The 16,569-nt window shown below is 32.9% G+C and overlaps 1 protein-coding gene across 1 annotated transcript in view; it reads left to right on the top strand.

Annotated features, from left to right (window-relative positions):
• The first annotated feature begins 4,708 nt into the window (after nt 1–4,708).
• LOC127704228 (uncharacterized) overlaps nt 4,709–16,569 on the top strand; it is a 51,284-nt gene continuing 39,423 nt past the window's right edge. Inside the window, exons 1-2 of the mRNA XM_052208182.1 lie at nt 4,709–4,958; nt 13,223–13,589. Coding sequence (XP_052064142.1) covers nt 13,331–13,589 — 259 coding nt within the window. The 5' untranslated portion in view covers nt 4,709–4,958; nt 13,223–13,330. The remainder of the gene's footprint in view (nt 4,959–13,222; nt 13,590–16,569) is intronic.

Genomic DNA, 16,569 nt, shown 5'->3' with positions numbered 1-16,569 from the left:
ATTACCTGATTGTGTTGCAGGGCTTATTGTAGTGACTGGTATTTTACATTAGCCATAGGTACCATCTCCAAACTCTGTGAAACGAATGCAACTGTATTTTCGGTCGAATTGTGCGTACCCACTATTGCCAGGACGCAAAACAGTCCTCTGTGGCACTGGAGCAATACACTCTATCCTTCTTACGGCACCATTCTCTCGATTCCTACCCGAACGTCTAAGCATTGTTAAACTCCACAAATAAAAAAAAATGATTAAGATATATAATTGAAACACACTGTCGATAACTGCTGCTGCTCTGACGGACCATTTCTTGCAACGTGAATAATAAGCTTAATTTTTCAATATTACATAAGCAATCAGTTCCTATCTCGATACAATTATGCGTCGACTGTAAATTGGTGCAAAGTATGTGTGAAAATGAAATAAAAAATTGGCTTATGATAAACAATTAACTAAATGTAAATTATGAATAACTAAAAACAAATTATTTCGTTCAGAACGCTGACATGAATGACCATGATGAAAGACAGAGTGCACTCTGACACGTTAAACATTTGAAACCATAGTTTAAAATACTTAGTTCAAAATCTAAAGAAATGCACATCAAGGTTTTACAAACTTGTGTCCTTTTGTCATTTTTGCTTTTATCAACTCTACAAAATTCATATTAGTATTTAGATTTTCAATGAACTGCGTGTTTACTTTGATATATGATATATATGCAAGTTACAGCACATTATTATTATCCCGAAATGATAAAACATTATTTGGAAACATGTGAATAAAATTGAGAATGGAAATGGGGAATGTGTCAAAGAGACAACAACCCGACCATAGAACAGACAACAGCAGAAGGTCACCAACAGGTCTTCAATGCAGCGAGAAATTCCCGCACCCGGAGGCGTCCTTCAACTGGCCCCTAAACAAATATATATACTAGTTCAGTGATAATGAACGCCATACTAAACTCCAAATTGTACACAAGAAACTAAAATTAAAAATAATACAAGACTGACAAAGGCTAGAGGCACCTGATTTGAGACAGGCCAAAAATTCGGCGGGGTTAAACATGTTTATGAGATCTCAACCCTCCCCCTATACCTCTAGCCAATGTAGAAAAGTAAACGCATAACAATACGCACATTAAAATTCAGTTCAAGAGAAGTCCGAGTCTGATGTCAGAAGATGTAACCAAAGAAAATAAACAAAATGACAATAATACATAAATAACAACAGACTACTAGCAGTTAACTGACATGCCAGCTCCAGACTTCAATTAAACTGTTTGAAAGATTATGTCTTCATCATATGAATATCAGGCACAATCCTTCCCGTTAGGGGTTTAGTATCATACCATCATAACATATATGAGAAGAACATAACCCGTGTCATGCCAACAACTGGTTTCTAAATAAATGTGTTTAGTGCCGATGCAAAGACCCTATAAGTGAATCAATATTAACGCCAAAATATGCAATCTTTAATGACCTGACAACAGTATCGTAACTATATCCCTTCTTAATAAGTCTATTTAAAGGTTTTGTTAGCTTCAGAGGTGAATACTGACATTTTTGTGCTTTATAAAGAATATTTCCATAAAAAATTGGATGTGAAATACCTGAACGTATAAGAAGTCTGTATGTTGAGCTATATTTACGAATGATGTCCTTATACCGATGATAAAATTTAGTGAATGTTTTGAATAGTTTGTGATATCGAAAACCCTGGTGTAATAATTTTTCAGTAATACATAAATTTCTCTCGTTAAAATCTAAAACATTGTTACATAATCGAGCGAATCGTACAAGTTGAGATATATAAACACCGTAAGATGGTGACAAGGGAACGTCACCATCTAAAAATGGATAATTAACGATAGGAAATGAAAAATAATCTCTTTTATCATATATTTTAGTATTAAGCTTTCCGTTAATGATATAGATATCAAGATCGAGGAAAGGGCAGTGGTCATTGTTAGTATTAGCTTTATTTAAAGTAAGTTCAACAGGATAAATTTCTTTAGTATACATACTGAAGTCGTCATTATTGAGAGCCAAAATATCATCCAAATATCTAAAAGTATTATTAAATTTGTGTATCAGATGTTGTTTCGATGGGTCTTTGCTGATTTTTGTCATAAATTGTAACTCATAGCAATACAAAAAAAGGTCCGCAATAAGTGGTGCACAGTTAGTCCCCACTGGAATTCGGATAACCTGACGATATACGGAATCTCCAAAGCGAACAAAAATGTTATCTAGTAAAAATTCAAGGGCATATATAGTATCAAAGCATGTTCAATTGACATAGTTTTTTTGTTTATTGCTACTAAAAAATGACCTAAAAGAGTTTGAACATATATATTCACATTCTGACTTTTTAAATGCCCATTTAATTAGGTGTGTGAATTTTTTCTTAATGAGAATGTGAGGCAATGTGGTATATAGGGTAGAAAAATCAAAACTTTGAACAGATTCAAAATCACCAATATATGCATGCAATTTATCAAGTACTTCCAACGAGTTCTTGACACTCCAAAAGTAATTAATTCCACTATTTTCGAAGGCCTTATTTGAACAATTTATTATCAGGTTTTTGATTGTACCAAGTGTACTGGTAAGAAGAATAGACAATTTAGTAGTGGAACAATGGCTTGAAGACGAAATGAATCTATATTTGTAAGGTGTTTTGTGTAGCTTCGGAAGCCAATACATAGTTGGGACTTTCATTGTATTTGGTTCTGCTTGTAAAGCGGTAGCTAAAAGTTTATGTTTGTTACAGATGTCGTTTTCTGAAAATGGAGTCAGTTGGAATATTGGTTAATTGGTGATTTCTCTTTTCAGAACCGCAATGTAAAATTTACGTCAAACAATAATAATATTATTAGCAGCTTTATCGGCCGGGACAAAAACAAATTCCTTGGCTAGTTCTTTTAGTTTATGTTTGATACGAGAAATAGGTTTATTGTGGTTATTGTTAAGAGTAAAATGTTCTTTAAAATGTTGAAGACGTATATCAACTATGTTCATTACTGATTTAAAAAAAGAGTCCAAAGATTTTTTGTCAGCTTTTTCCCGTTTTATCCATTTCAAACAGTAAGTATGGAGTGAGTCGTGGATGATATTACGACACTCATTCCAATTAATAATTGACGGGGGACGATATTTAGGTCCTTTACTGAGGAATGATTTTAACTCTCGGTCTTGAACGATGTTAAGATCTCCTGTTATAACATGGGAAATGGGTCCATAAATGTATTCGGAATTACTGCAATTACATGAAGTAGGTGTATTAGGTGAACAATGTATCACAGTACAGACGACTAACATCCTTAATCATTATCAAATATACAGTGAATCTTATTTGAAAGAAAAATTAACAATTTTAATAGTTTATATAAAGTCAGTATCGTATGACTTATTATTCAAAAGTCGGCCTTTAAACGTGATTATTTTGCGGTTTTAAATACATACATACCTACTTTAAGAATGATTAAAGAAAAGTAATACAATATGACTGAGATGGGTGTCTTTGGCATCATCATAATAATTTATACTTATGTAGAAATATAATTGAAAAGCATGTTTTCTGTGATATGAATATGAATAAAATAAAGCAAAAGCTAAAATACTCGTTATGAAAAAGTAAAACAGTGGCAAAAATACCAATGGACAATCAATTACCGTAATTTGAACAAAGAAAACACCATGGTTGAACTGAAATATAAAAAGATAGTTCCCAAAAACAGAAAACACATAAAAAACTAAATTTCGAGGAAGAGAAAACACGTAAAAGATATGATACGACCTGCAAAGTGATGTTGTTTGTTTTTGATTATAAAAAGGCTCAATGCTATGCTTTTTTGCAGGTATAACCAATAAAAAGATCTTATCGTTATCTTATCTGAAACGTAGGAAACCAAAAAATATATAACTAATTATCAATATATTTCACGTGTTTATAAGTCTTGACATTCTAGTCTTAATTTCCTCCAGTCAATATGAATGTTCATATATCTTTTTTTTTAATTTTTCTTTACCTAGCATCTTTATCAATCTTAAACCGTTGTAGTCTGTTCTAACTGAGAGTACGATAAATTAAGAAATAACAGTCCTGTAGTTGAAGAGTTGCCTCCTTCAAATTCAAATTGACGACCACAAATCTTCAAATGCAGTACTTTTATTTGTATTATAATGCACTTTAATTTAGATTTTGAAGATATGATTAAATTCCGCTAAACTTCATTTTGGCGCATAAACATCCAGACAAAACATCCAATCCGATAGTTATTTCGTTACTTGTTCGATTTCATATAGGATATGTTTTATTTCTGATTATATTACATTAATCTATATAGTTCTGAATTTTAGCAGTTCAATATGGCGGCCCAAAACATGTCAATTGTGGATTGATTTGAGGGTAAAATTTTAGCCAACGAAAATATTTCCTACTTAAAGATTACATTATAATTTATTGAATGATTTTTTAGAAGTATTTTATTTCAACGAATTTTAAGCACAAAGTATAAAAGTGCTTGCTTACCAGATCATTTCCAACCTCCGATAAGAGGCAATATTCATTATTTTAAAAATTCAATAAAGCCACTTATTCACCTCTTTAAAAGAAATTATTTTTTAAATTTGATCATACTTGTATAGCCCATTGATTTCCCTGCGAAATTGACATTGCGTGTGATACATTTCTTCAATAAATATTGTACATTTTAATTGTACAATTGCCAGAATATCATATCCGTCCAGAGTTTATTTAAAGGATGGTGTCCATTGCAAAGATATCTAATAATGTTTTAGTTGTATATGACGCGTTTTCTTCTAAAGAATTAAATCACTTTTGGAATATTTTTTACGCAACGATTGAAACATTTTTCTGCATTTTAGTACGAAGGGTGACACTACGAGAAGTAATTAGGAATTATCTTAAACTAAACACATACTCAGGTAAGAAATTTATGAATATGTATTTTTTTTGTATAATAATCATTTTCACTTACTGCCTTTTCCGGTAAGCGGCCACCGTCAACTGGTTGACTAATCTGCCACATTTTTGGAGTGAGCGTATGTAATTTTTTGAAATTGAATAAACAAAAATGGGTGCAATTAAAACATGTCATTTGAATTTAATGACGGATTTGGGCCTTGCAAGATTCAGCGGAGACAGTACAGTAGGGCAAGGTGTTCCATTATCTGATTGTTTTAGGATAAAACGACTCCTTCCGTACAGTTGTTTTACATGATGAAATTCTGAATGCCTTTTCATTGTTATTTCTGGAAGGGCCCTTTCCTGATTTTTTCTAATTTAGTTTTATTATTTTTGTTGCTAAAACGCCATGCCATAGGACAAAAATTAAAATGGATAAAATAAAGGTTTGAAAAAGGTCAATTAATTTAATTTAGTTAGATAGCAACCGATGCGCTTTAAAACATTCAGTTGTTGAGATGCTTTACGACAAATATTTTTAATGTGGTGATTAAAATTGAGCTGATAATCAATATCAATACCTAAAAGTTTGACAATCTCATCACATGATATTTTTGCTGACTGTATTTTAAAAACAGGCTTCTTTGTAAATGTTTTATTTCCAACTGCAATGGCTTGGAATTTATCAGGATTTGCCTGCATACAATTATATCTAGACCAATCAATTAAAACAGCACTTTTTCTTTCAAGTGTACATAATAAATTTTCAAAATTGTCCGCATATGACAGAGTATTATCGGCAGCATAGTTATTCAGGGTACCATGTTCAATAAAATAGAATATTAAATAATAGAGGTCCAAGAATTAAGCCTTGGGGTACCCCTTTCTGGATGTCAGCCAAACTGCTAAGTACTTCCTGAAGTTTGATTTGTTGCCTACGATCTGTAAGATAATTTTGAAGTAATTTCACTGATTTTGAAGAAAGACCATAGGCAGATAATTTACTTAAAAGAATGTCATGTGGCAGACAGTCAAAAGCTTTCGAAAGATCCATAAGTATTGCTGACACATACGTATTTTTATCCAGAGCTGTTTTCTAATTTTCAAGGAGTCTCAGCAAGGTTGTCTGACATCCTTTACGTTTTCTAAATGCACATAGAAAAGCATGAAATATATTTTCAAAAAATTCTGTTAACTGGTCAGACATAACCATTTCATATACTTTTGAGAATGTAGGTAAAATGCTCAGAGGTCTATAGTTCTTTTTATCAAGTGGATTGTTCTTCTTGTGTAGTGGTACGACCTGAGCTTCTTTAAGTCTGTTTGGAAATTCACTTGATTCTATGGTATTATTTATAAGTGTTGTTATATGTTTGTTCAGTATTGGTGCACCAGCTCGTAATAGCTTAGATGATATCTGATCTACTCCTGTAGCTTTTCTATACTGATCTTTTTCACCAGTTTGTCTACAGTGTCAACATGTATAGGTTTAACATCAAAATGTTTATCATAAATATAAACTGCGTGTTTACTTTGATATATGATATATATGCAAGTTACAGCACATTATTATTATCCCGAAATGATAAAACATTATTTGAAAATAATGTGACCAATTTATCACAGTACATACGACCAACTTCCTTAATCATTTCCAAGTATACAGTGAATTTTATTTAAAAGAAAAATTAACAATTTAAATAGTGTATATAAAGTCAAGAACATATGACTCATCATTCAAAAGTCTGCCTTTAAACGTTATTATTTTGCGGTTTTAAATACATACATACCTACTTTGAGAATGATTTAAGATAAGTAATCAGATATGACTGAAATGGGTCTCTTTGACATCATCATAATGATTTATACTTATGTAGAAATAGAATATGAGTTTTTTCAAGGGTATCTGTACTTCATCGGTCCATGACAATTTGTTACCTCAGAGACTTTAGTTTCAAAATCATTATATACTAAGTTTATTTCATCTATACATTCATCTTAATCATGTAAAAAATTAAAATTATCAAGATCATTTATATACTTTTCAACATCAAAAGATTCAAAACGTCTATATTGTGTCTTGTGTTTACATAATAAGGTGAATGACCTGTTATAAAAGAAAATATCATATGATGACAATCACTAACACCAGTGTTAAAATTCGGTGTTTTGAAACAAAGAGTTGTTCTATTTGTAAAATAACACCTACAAGGGATGGTTCATATCCTTTCATATAGCATGTAGGTTTTTTTCACTATATTTGACAGATCAAAAATATCACATATATCTTCCAACAATTGTGATTTGTTTTTAACCATAAAATCATAGTTAACATCACCAATAACCATATAATTTTCTACAAATGTAGAACCTTTATCTAAGAGGATATTTATGAATAAATATATTATTCGCCATTGCTTGTGGACGATAAATGGACGATAAATGGCATAAATTAACCATTTTCTTTTATCAAGAGTAATCTCGTAAACAATTTTTTCAAGAATCTTACATTCAATGTCAAGTCTTCTTTTGACTGGTATGTCAGCTCGCATGAAAGTAGCTATACCTCCTCTATTGTTAGTACGGTCTCTTCGCTGTAGTTTATACCCACCAACTTCAAATAAGGAGTCTTTAATAGAAGAATCTAATTTAATTTAGAAATTATTAGACAGTTATCAATTTTATCAATTAAAATCGGTTTAATTTCGTCAAACTTGTAACGCATACTGTTAGTATTTATATGAAAGTAGTTCATATGTTTCTTTCTAGTTTCTCTACGTTCAGTAAAGATGACTCTGTCTGAACCTTCTGTTGATGAAGATAAGTTGCTAGTTTTCATAGAATTTTCGTCTATAACGAAATATCAAAAAATGAGTTGGTAAACTTAAATGAGTTGCAGTCATTGTATAACCATGGATCCACAGAATTACATAGTTCAGTGTAAATGGTAGGTGAAATATTGGCACATTTAATGTGCCACCAGTGGTTGCAAGCCTCACATAGAACTGCACGGTGGTTTTTCGCAAATGCTTTATAGCAGTGACCGCATGGATTTTGCTGGTCCTGGACTGAGTATTTTATCACCGCTAATGACAAGAAGTATAAGTAGTCTGTGATGTCGTTGCTTAAACTCAACTTGGATATATGCTGGGCATCGTCTGCTGTGCTTTATGTGGTAAAAAATCATGAAGTGAAATCCAATACCTAGGTCGTTTGCTAGTGTCACGTTATACGTGCCTGTAGAGTTTTGACAGTGTAATATTTCAGAAGTACTGTTAAAATATGGCACTACATTTAAATTGTTACACATGTGATGCTCTGTTTGCTGATGTAATGATACAGTTAGTATAAAAACACATACTTGGTAAAACATCATCTTAAAAAGTAAAAATGGAAAAAAAGTTTGTCCTCAGTGTTTATGTTTACATAATCTTGACATAGTTGTTATTACTATTAAGCGGCTGTGTTTACTTCGTTCTTGCAGGGAAATACATTCAAGATGTCCAAGCTTGTTACTTACAGATGAGTTGTTGTGATATCTGTTAGTATATAACATACCTTGTTGTCCTCCTTTGAACAATATCCAATCTGTATTACATTTTGTTGGTATGGGTCCCATACTGCACCAGGCTATTCTCATATAGTAATATTTTAAAGTTTAAACAGAATATGTCTGATCACTATGTGGGACACATTGTCTTGATTTATGAAACATGAATAATAGAAACGTTTTAAAATGTCACAACCACTTTTCAGATGTAGGCTCTATTTCACCTAAATTTTTTTCACTCTTTTACATTGTTAAATATCCGGACATTATAACTTATTGGAATGTAAATATCAACAAATCAACATAATATATATTAGAGATTTTACAATAGTTTCAAACATATCCATAATATCAAACTTAATTCAGCGTTATGCTTTATTGTTGAAGACAGTTTTGCACATAATTTCGATTGCCTTACACAAGACAATTTTAATTCCCTCATTATCAACTTCACATTTATCAGTTTTAATATACCCTCTGTCCCATTATACGATGTTTATCTATCGTAATTGGTACGATACTTTACGCCAGTGCATGTTAAAGATATATACGGACTTCAATAAAACGTTGTGCGACAATATCATAAAACTGACCAAGAAAGGGAATTAGTAAGCACAACTTAAATCGATACCACATACGTTTTATGGTCACCATCACGAATACTTGACCGACACGAGTGTCTCAAAAAATAATGCTTTCTGTAATTGCCTGACCATTAAGTATAACCGACGATTGGGCTCAAGCAGAAAAGACTATCAGGTGCTGATACTTTAATCAAGAACCAATCTAACAAATGGTAAAAAGTCTGTGGTTAGCCCTAAATCACGTCCAAGATGACATCTGTACGAAATGTTCCTCTGTATCGTAATGACCTTGCAGTTTTCTTGTAATAGATACATGTGAGAAAGGGAACAGGAAACAGTAACTTCGATATTTTGAAGTTCTTATACGGCTTAAAGATGTATAATCCTCCTAGGTCAGGAACACATAAAGAGATCAAGATTATAACCAACGAACTATAAATAATGAATGATGTTACAGAAGACTCCTCATCTGATATATATCCGTTATCACTATTCCATAGATACATCGCGTATGAATATAAATTAAATAAATCCCAACATAAATTGAATATGTACAGGGTACAGGAATCAATTCCACTATTGGCCATGTGAGAAATGTCGGTTCTCAACTTTTCGCTTTAGAGTTTAAATTTATCACACGGGAAACTGGGTTCGACACAGTCTCTTATCATTTAGAAAAAGGATGTCTCCGACAAGATCACTATGAGGTATGGCATCTTCTATTGTTGCTGTTGCGACGGTATGACCTATTTTTTTCCAACGTAGATAGATGGCGATGACGATCGAAGATGGTCCTTTGGTAGGTCAGACGAGAGTAAGTACTTGGTCCTCTTCTGAGTTTGCGGAATGTCACATATTTGTGTATAATAGACGAAATCAAGCGTTTCGTCCTTACGTTTCATCCTTCGGATCTAGTTGCTATATCTATGAAGTGGCAACCTCGATGTTTGATGTTGTCGTAGAAGTGTCTGCCAAAAGACGTTACTATATGATGATATCCAGATAGGATCACTGGTTCCTTTTCATTACGATTCAAGTCAGAATTGACGATACAGCTTCCTTCTCGGAGTAGTCCTTGTTTGTCCAAAGGCGGATTGAGTTAGGCCATCGGTCTTTGCTTCGTAATAGGTTGTTGTTTGCGAATGAAACGTATTTCTCTTCTGTGAACTTCATGTCTTACTTGTTCCAGAATGAAATTTGGGTTATCCATAGAATTCTCCATAGAAGTCATAGATTTCACTTTTGGTGACACAAGTGCTGTTCCCTTAGAGAAATTCGTGAATCTACTAGTCTTGGTGCAGGATCCAGTACACTCAGGTAATTGTATGGCATGCATTTTTGCAACTTTGACATTCGAATCATAAATGTTTGGTTGTTATCTTGGCCAAATACTAGTATTTCATTTTTGTCCTCGAAAGCTATTTCTGGTAGCGAGGGAACAAGTCGTTCTGATTCAGTAAGCAATATGTTATTCGTCTTCGTGCTGACTTCAAGCGGAACAGTTTGTTTATAATTTGTGTACTTCCAATTGTGACCCAACCAAATTTCAACTTTTGGGCAAATTGAGTTCTAGGTGGTCCTAAGCATTGTTCAAGGACGCGGCGTGCCTCTATAAGGTCTCATCCTATTAGCAGCATGTTTATAGATTGTAGTTTTCCGTTTTATCACGGATGTAAAAAAGACTGAAGAATTCGGGCGAGGCAAGAGACCGGTAACCTTGGTCGTCAATGATGGCATACATCCGGATAGTTTTGTCCACCTTGTCCTTATGAAACACATTCACGGGTTATATCTTAGCACAATATTTCTCACTCTTAGGATCTTTGTGCAGGTTGAACTCACAGATGTTAACTTGATTTAAGCTGACTCTGTTTTCTCCCCGCCGTAGATTGTGCAGGAGAAACTAGATTGAGAATTTTCGTGTAGTTGCACCCTTGTCATGTGCAGTGCGGTGGTGTGTCGTTGACTTCCACACTCGTTACAACTGATCCTCGCGGTGCAATCCCGACTTACGTGTGAAGTTGACTCACAGAACTTGTAACACTTTGTTTTGTCTTAACAATTCCTTGCGTTCCTCAATTGATTTGGCTTGGAACGCTCAGCATTCGTTCAAGGGATGCTTTGTCTTGTGTAGGATACACAGATCTTGTTGTTGACCGCTGTCGCCAAGATGCTATTCAACTGCCATCATATGGCGCAGCACCTTTTATGATTAATGTAACATATGATTCGAAGTTGAACCCTGAATCGTTCTTGATCTTACTGATCTCTCTAATAAGTGCAAAGAATTCCATGAAAGGCGGATAGGCAACATCGTGATTGGACTTATATCTTGCAACCCTAGTTATCCACTTCTACTGGAGTCCATAAGGCAATTTTGTCACTAGAATTATTGGGATCTAGCAGCCAACACTTTTTAAAATATCACAGATTAACACCATACACTGACTACACAATTCAAACAAACATACAAATAAATATATAGACGACAACAACAAAAAAGTAAAACAAGTAACTGCAGTTGATAGTTAATTTCAAAAAAAATATAGCTTCAATTCCAATTCAGTATGGTCAAGATTATCCGTCTTATTCTTTTTTTTTACCATTTTTGATAATTTGCCAAAATTGTACAAAAAGTGCAGTTTTAAGAGCACTTTTTTCAACTTATTAAAACATATCCCTTAATGTTGTAAGAACTTCAAAGGTCACACACGAAGCTGCCATTCTGTGAATTTTAGTAATGATTAGGAGATTGTTTTTTAAAGTTGACACGGCGTGAAATGAATTAAGGGGAATTGATCCCCTCTTTTCAAAATGACCTCTGTTATAAACTGAATGCAGGCTCTCAAGTGACATAAAAATAAAAATAAAATTGCAGATTAATTCTCATTTAAATAAGATCAAGTCTGTAATGAGGAACTAAAATCGTCTTTATATTGAGCTAAACTCGGTGTGGTGTAAGTGTACTCAACACTTAAACTGAACTCCATTACGTTCCCATTGATACAAATCAATGTTTACATGTAGTTAAAAACAAGTTTTGACTTCATGCAGTCGATAGTCAATGTATGCCTGGCGTGGATTAAGTGTACATAAAACTAGATATTTAGAACGTGGATTTTTATTATGAATATTTAAGGAAGTTACATATATTGAATAAAAATGATTATGATAATATTATGAAAATAAGGTATTTACCTATTTATATAACAAAAACTCATAAATTGCTCAGTAAAACCTGATTGAATTTTAAAGCTTTAGGGGACCATTTGATTTTCAGTGGGAGGAGTATTTTGGGCTGATAGAATGTTCATTATACATAGTTTGAAAGTACGGCGTATCTATTTTCACTTTTTGTATACAACTATTTCGTGCAAAGTACTGCATTTTATAGGACAAATATTCATTTTCATCAGGCCTTGGACAAGCTTATATTTTAATGTTAATTCCAATTTAGACTATTTGTTTTCCAAAATCACCTTATGGGTACCTGGGGAATAGAATTATGGTCGCTTAGTTCTTATCTGATCGGACGTAAAACCCTTGCCAAGTAGGGCGTCAGTTTGGCTGTACGGAATGCACAAGTTCTCAGCCACGTCCGGTCAGAATGAATGGGGAAATTAATCCGATGCATCGTGTAGAGTGCCACGCTCTCTGCACGTTGCGAACATTTGCAGCAACTCTGTGAGGGGTTCATAGGTGACCTGTTGCAAGGCAAAATTTCTGTCCCTATCCTGTATACTATCATTTCATTTCTGTCCCTATCCAAAATAATCTGTTTTAGTTTCAACCTCTGTTTTTAATTTGTAACGTCTGTTTGTACATTTTTTATGTCTGTTTTTGGTTTTATCGTCTGTTTTTTTTTTTAATTTTGTTCAATTTTTCCCGAATGACTGACAATACACAACATTGTTTTGAAATTACGTTTAAACAGTGCGGTTAACAAAGTAAAATAACAAATATGGACTTATAATCTTACCTTGATAAATTGAAAAGCTACTTTTCTATTGTCCCGTTTTTTTAATCTCTTGTTTTCCTATTGTTATCTTTGTATAGATTATCGCAATTTCTTGTTATTAACAAAGATATCGGCAGGTAATATCATGAATAACAATTTTAATAACAAAAGTCATCTTATTTCTTGTTTCAGTTTTTAAGACAACAAACATTCAATAGAAATCAACGGTCGCAGAATATCTTCTTATTTCAATTCTGAGATTTCAAGTTATTTCTAGGTGTTATTTTGTCTAGTGCACAAATGGAATACTATCGAAACTTTGAAAAACACAGGGAAACCATCGAAAGGACTATAACTCATGAAGGAGTACCAGAAATTGCAAGGCGAATGCATGAGAATAATATAATAACCGGCGAAGAAAAGTTCCAAATTATAAATTTGACTACACAAAAGCGTGTAAAAAAACTTCTTGATGTAGTGAAAGAAAAATGTTGCTTCATGAAGTTCATAGGGATATTATACACATGTGGATTTAAAGAATGCGCACAATTGGTTGAAGGTAAGTATTAAAAAAGCTGAATCATTTTGAAAATAATTCTATTTAATTGAAATTCAATTCAATTTATATAATTTAAAATGTTGAAAGTGTTTTGAACTAAATTGAAATTAACCTAAACAACAAATACGGTCACAAACATATGATTCGCTTAAACGTTCTATCACCTAATTATGGATTCCATTGAAGACTACACCAGAGTATGGGCTAAACGAGAAGACGTTGAACTGCATTCTTTGTCAGAATGACTCAAAACAATCAAGTTTTTATAAGTTGAAAAACTGTGTGAATGATCGACCATTTTCAGAGACAAAGAAGCTGTGAAATGTCTATCATCTCTTCACGAAAAATATGCTGTTGTTCCTGCGGCCAAGCTACAAATAATATTGCCTTTGTATATAAATCGTACTACTACGAGTGTCTCTTAAAAGAATAAGGAATAAATGAGCACTCAGGTAATTCCACATACAAAAACATATCATTTGACAAGGATGATATTTTGGCGAATTATAAGTCCTTTATGGCTTCAATGAACATTAAATTGAACAGCAAATCTGAGAACTTACCTTGTTTGGATTCGATACCTAAACTTCACAAAATTCCGTACAAACAACGATACATTGCCGGCTCATCTTCAAGTTCTACAAAGGATTTGTCTATTAGATTGACAAAAATTCTGTCCGCAGTGGAAGAAATACCGTGAAAGCGTAGTGCTATTTACATATGTGAATTCTATAAAACCTAAACAACTTCTGGATAGTTTTGAATCTCGGTCTTTCTCTGAAATTAATTCTTTCAAAAATTTCGATTTTTCAACCCTGTATACCATTCCCCGTGTGAAATTAAAAAAATCGTCTAAAAGAAATAACTCACAATGCTTTTCAATATAAAAATAGTAGCATACGCTATAAATTTATTACTTTTGGATACCATACGGAATATTTTGTTAATAGTGATCAAAAAGCAAAAACATGCTACACAGAGGAACAAGAGATCAGTATGCTGAAGTTTCTTATTGACAATTATTTGTTGAATCAGATATATTGATGATGTTTTTTCCAATAACAATCCAAACTTTTCTGATTGGGTTCCATTAATATATCGTCCAAAACTAGAAATTCAAGAATCAACAGACACAGCATCCTTCGCCTCATTTTTAGACTTATACCTCGAAGTTGACATTAGCGGTCATCTCAGTACCAGAATCTATGACAAACGAGACGATTTCAATTTTGAAATTATCAATTTCCCCCAACTTAGTAGTAATATACCAACTTCACCTGCAAATGGGATATACATTTCCCAACTCATTCAGTATTTAAGAGCTTGCAGCTGCTACCCAGACGTTATAAAACTTCACCAGTGTCTGAGTAGAAAGCTGATGAACCAGGGTAATGTCAAAGAACGTCACGTACATTTTCTAAAAAAGTTCATCGGAAGATACCAAGATCTTGTTGAAAAATATTCCGTATCAACTTCACAAATTTACATGATGGCCTTGAAGTATAGATTCTAGGTACTGACGTTGTTTATAATCTTAATTATGTGTTATAGTGTTCTTTTATTGTCTTTTTAAATTATTAACCTTAACTTTTTAGTCCTACGTTGACATTTTTACCTATTGTGTCAATATAATGAAAGTTCATGCGACTGTCATACAAGTGAGAGGTTTAGCTGGCAGTAAAACCAGGGTTAATCCACCATTTCCTACATAAGGAAATTCCTGTACCAAGTTTTCCTTTATTGGCATTACTCCTTTGAATACGCTGTGCTTTAGGATTTCATATATTCAGTTTCTTTGTGTGCTGCTTTATTAGTTTGTTTTTAGCATTTGTCATTTTTATCATTATCGTACTCTCTAATTAGATTTGCAGTTTATAATACATGCAATTAAACTTAAACTAAGATTATTAAGCCTCACTAATACATTACATTGAAAATTTCTATTTTGCCTATGTCATATGTCCTTGGTCTCCTTTACATAGCTTACTAACTGCTTGATAATACTCTATCGGGAACATTTATTTTGTATAATTACAATATGATATTAGGTAAAATAACATTTGAGCAGCAGTGTTAATGAAAAATAATTGGGCGTTGATGAAAGTTGTCGTATAAGTCAAAGACTTTATTCTAAGATATTTGTGTTTGACTTGTGACTTGTGACTTTTAAAGATGCAATTTTATTAGCACAATTGATTTTCAATACTGAGGTTTTTTTTATACCCATGTAAAGATTGTCTTAGCCGGTTTTTGCACAACTTTTCTAATGTTTATGTTATTCATGGTCTTCAATTTGTATTTGATTTCGCTTTCCAGGTGTTTTGATAAGAACGCCACTGATGAGAATGATGTTCACAAATTGCGCGTCTGACGTTCAACGTATAAACCTGTTATCTTTGATGAGTTTTTATCAGTAAATAATATCACTGTTCCGTTGTTTACATGTACAATTCTAAAAACATTGACCAAACTAGAACTTTTAACAATTTAGGTCATTTGTTTTTATATTGATATATGACATTACAGGTGTCAGACAGATTAAACCATTGTGGTGACGTCAACCTATTCATTTACCGTGGATTCTTTTTCTAGAATCAACGCTTCCTAAATCTACCACTGAAATGGACTTACCAAATTATATTCAATTGTTTCCTTTGTGTGTCTAATTTCATTAAGTTTGAATTGGCTAATTTACTGATTTCTGTTCACTAATGGAAATAATTTAAAAACTTACCTTAAATTTTTGTAATTTGTAATTTTTGTAATTTGTATATGGCTTCAATGGGAATCGAACCCTTCCTTGAAATCTGTTATAAATGACCGACATCAACACATCGACGAAACCTCTCGGCTACCAATAGGTTACAACTTATATGTCTATTTTATATATATAAATGAACATCGGACACACAGGGGTTGTACCTTTATATATATACACAATGGGCAGTCGTATAGTATAAGTTGGTAGCCGCGAGGTTAG

Source organism: Mytilus californianus, unplaced genomic scaffold (genome assembly GCF_021869535.1).
Source record: "Mytilus californianus isolate M0D057914Y unplaced genomic scaffold, xbMytCali1.0.p SCAF_6, whole genome shotgun sequence".
Classification (NCBI taxonomy): Eukaryota; Metazoa; Mollusca; class Bivalvia; order Mytilida; family Mytilidae; genus Mytilus; species Mytilus californianus.
This window is presented reverse-complemented; position numbering and strand designations above follow the sequence as displayed.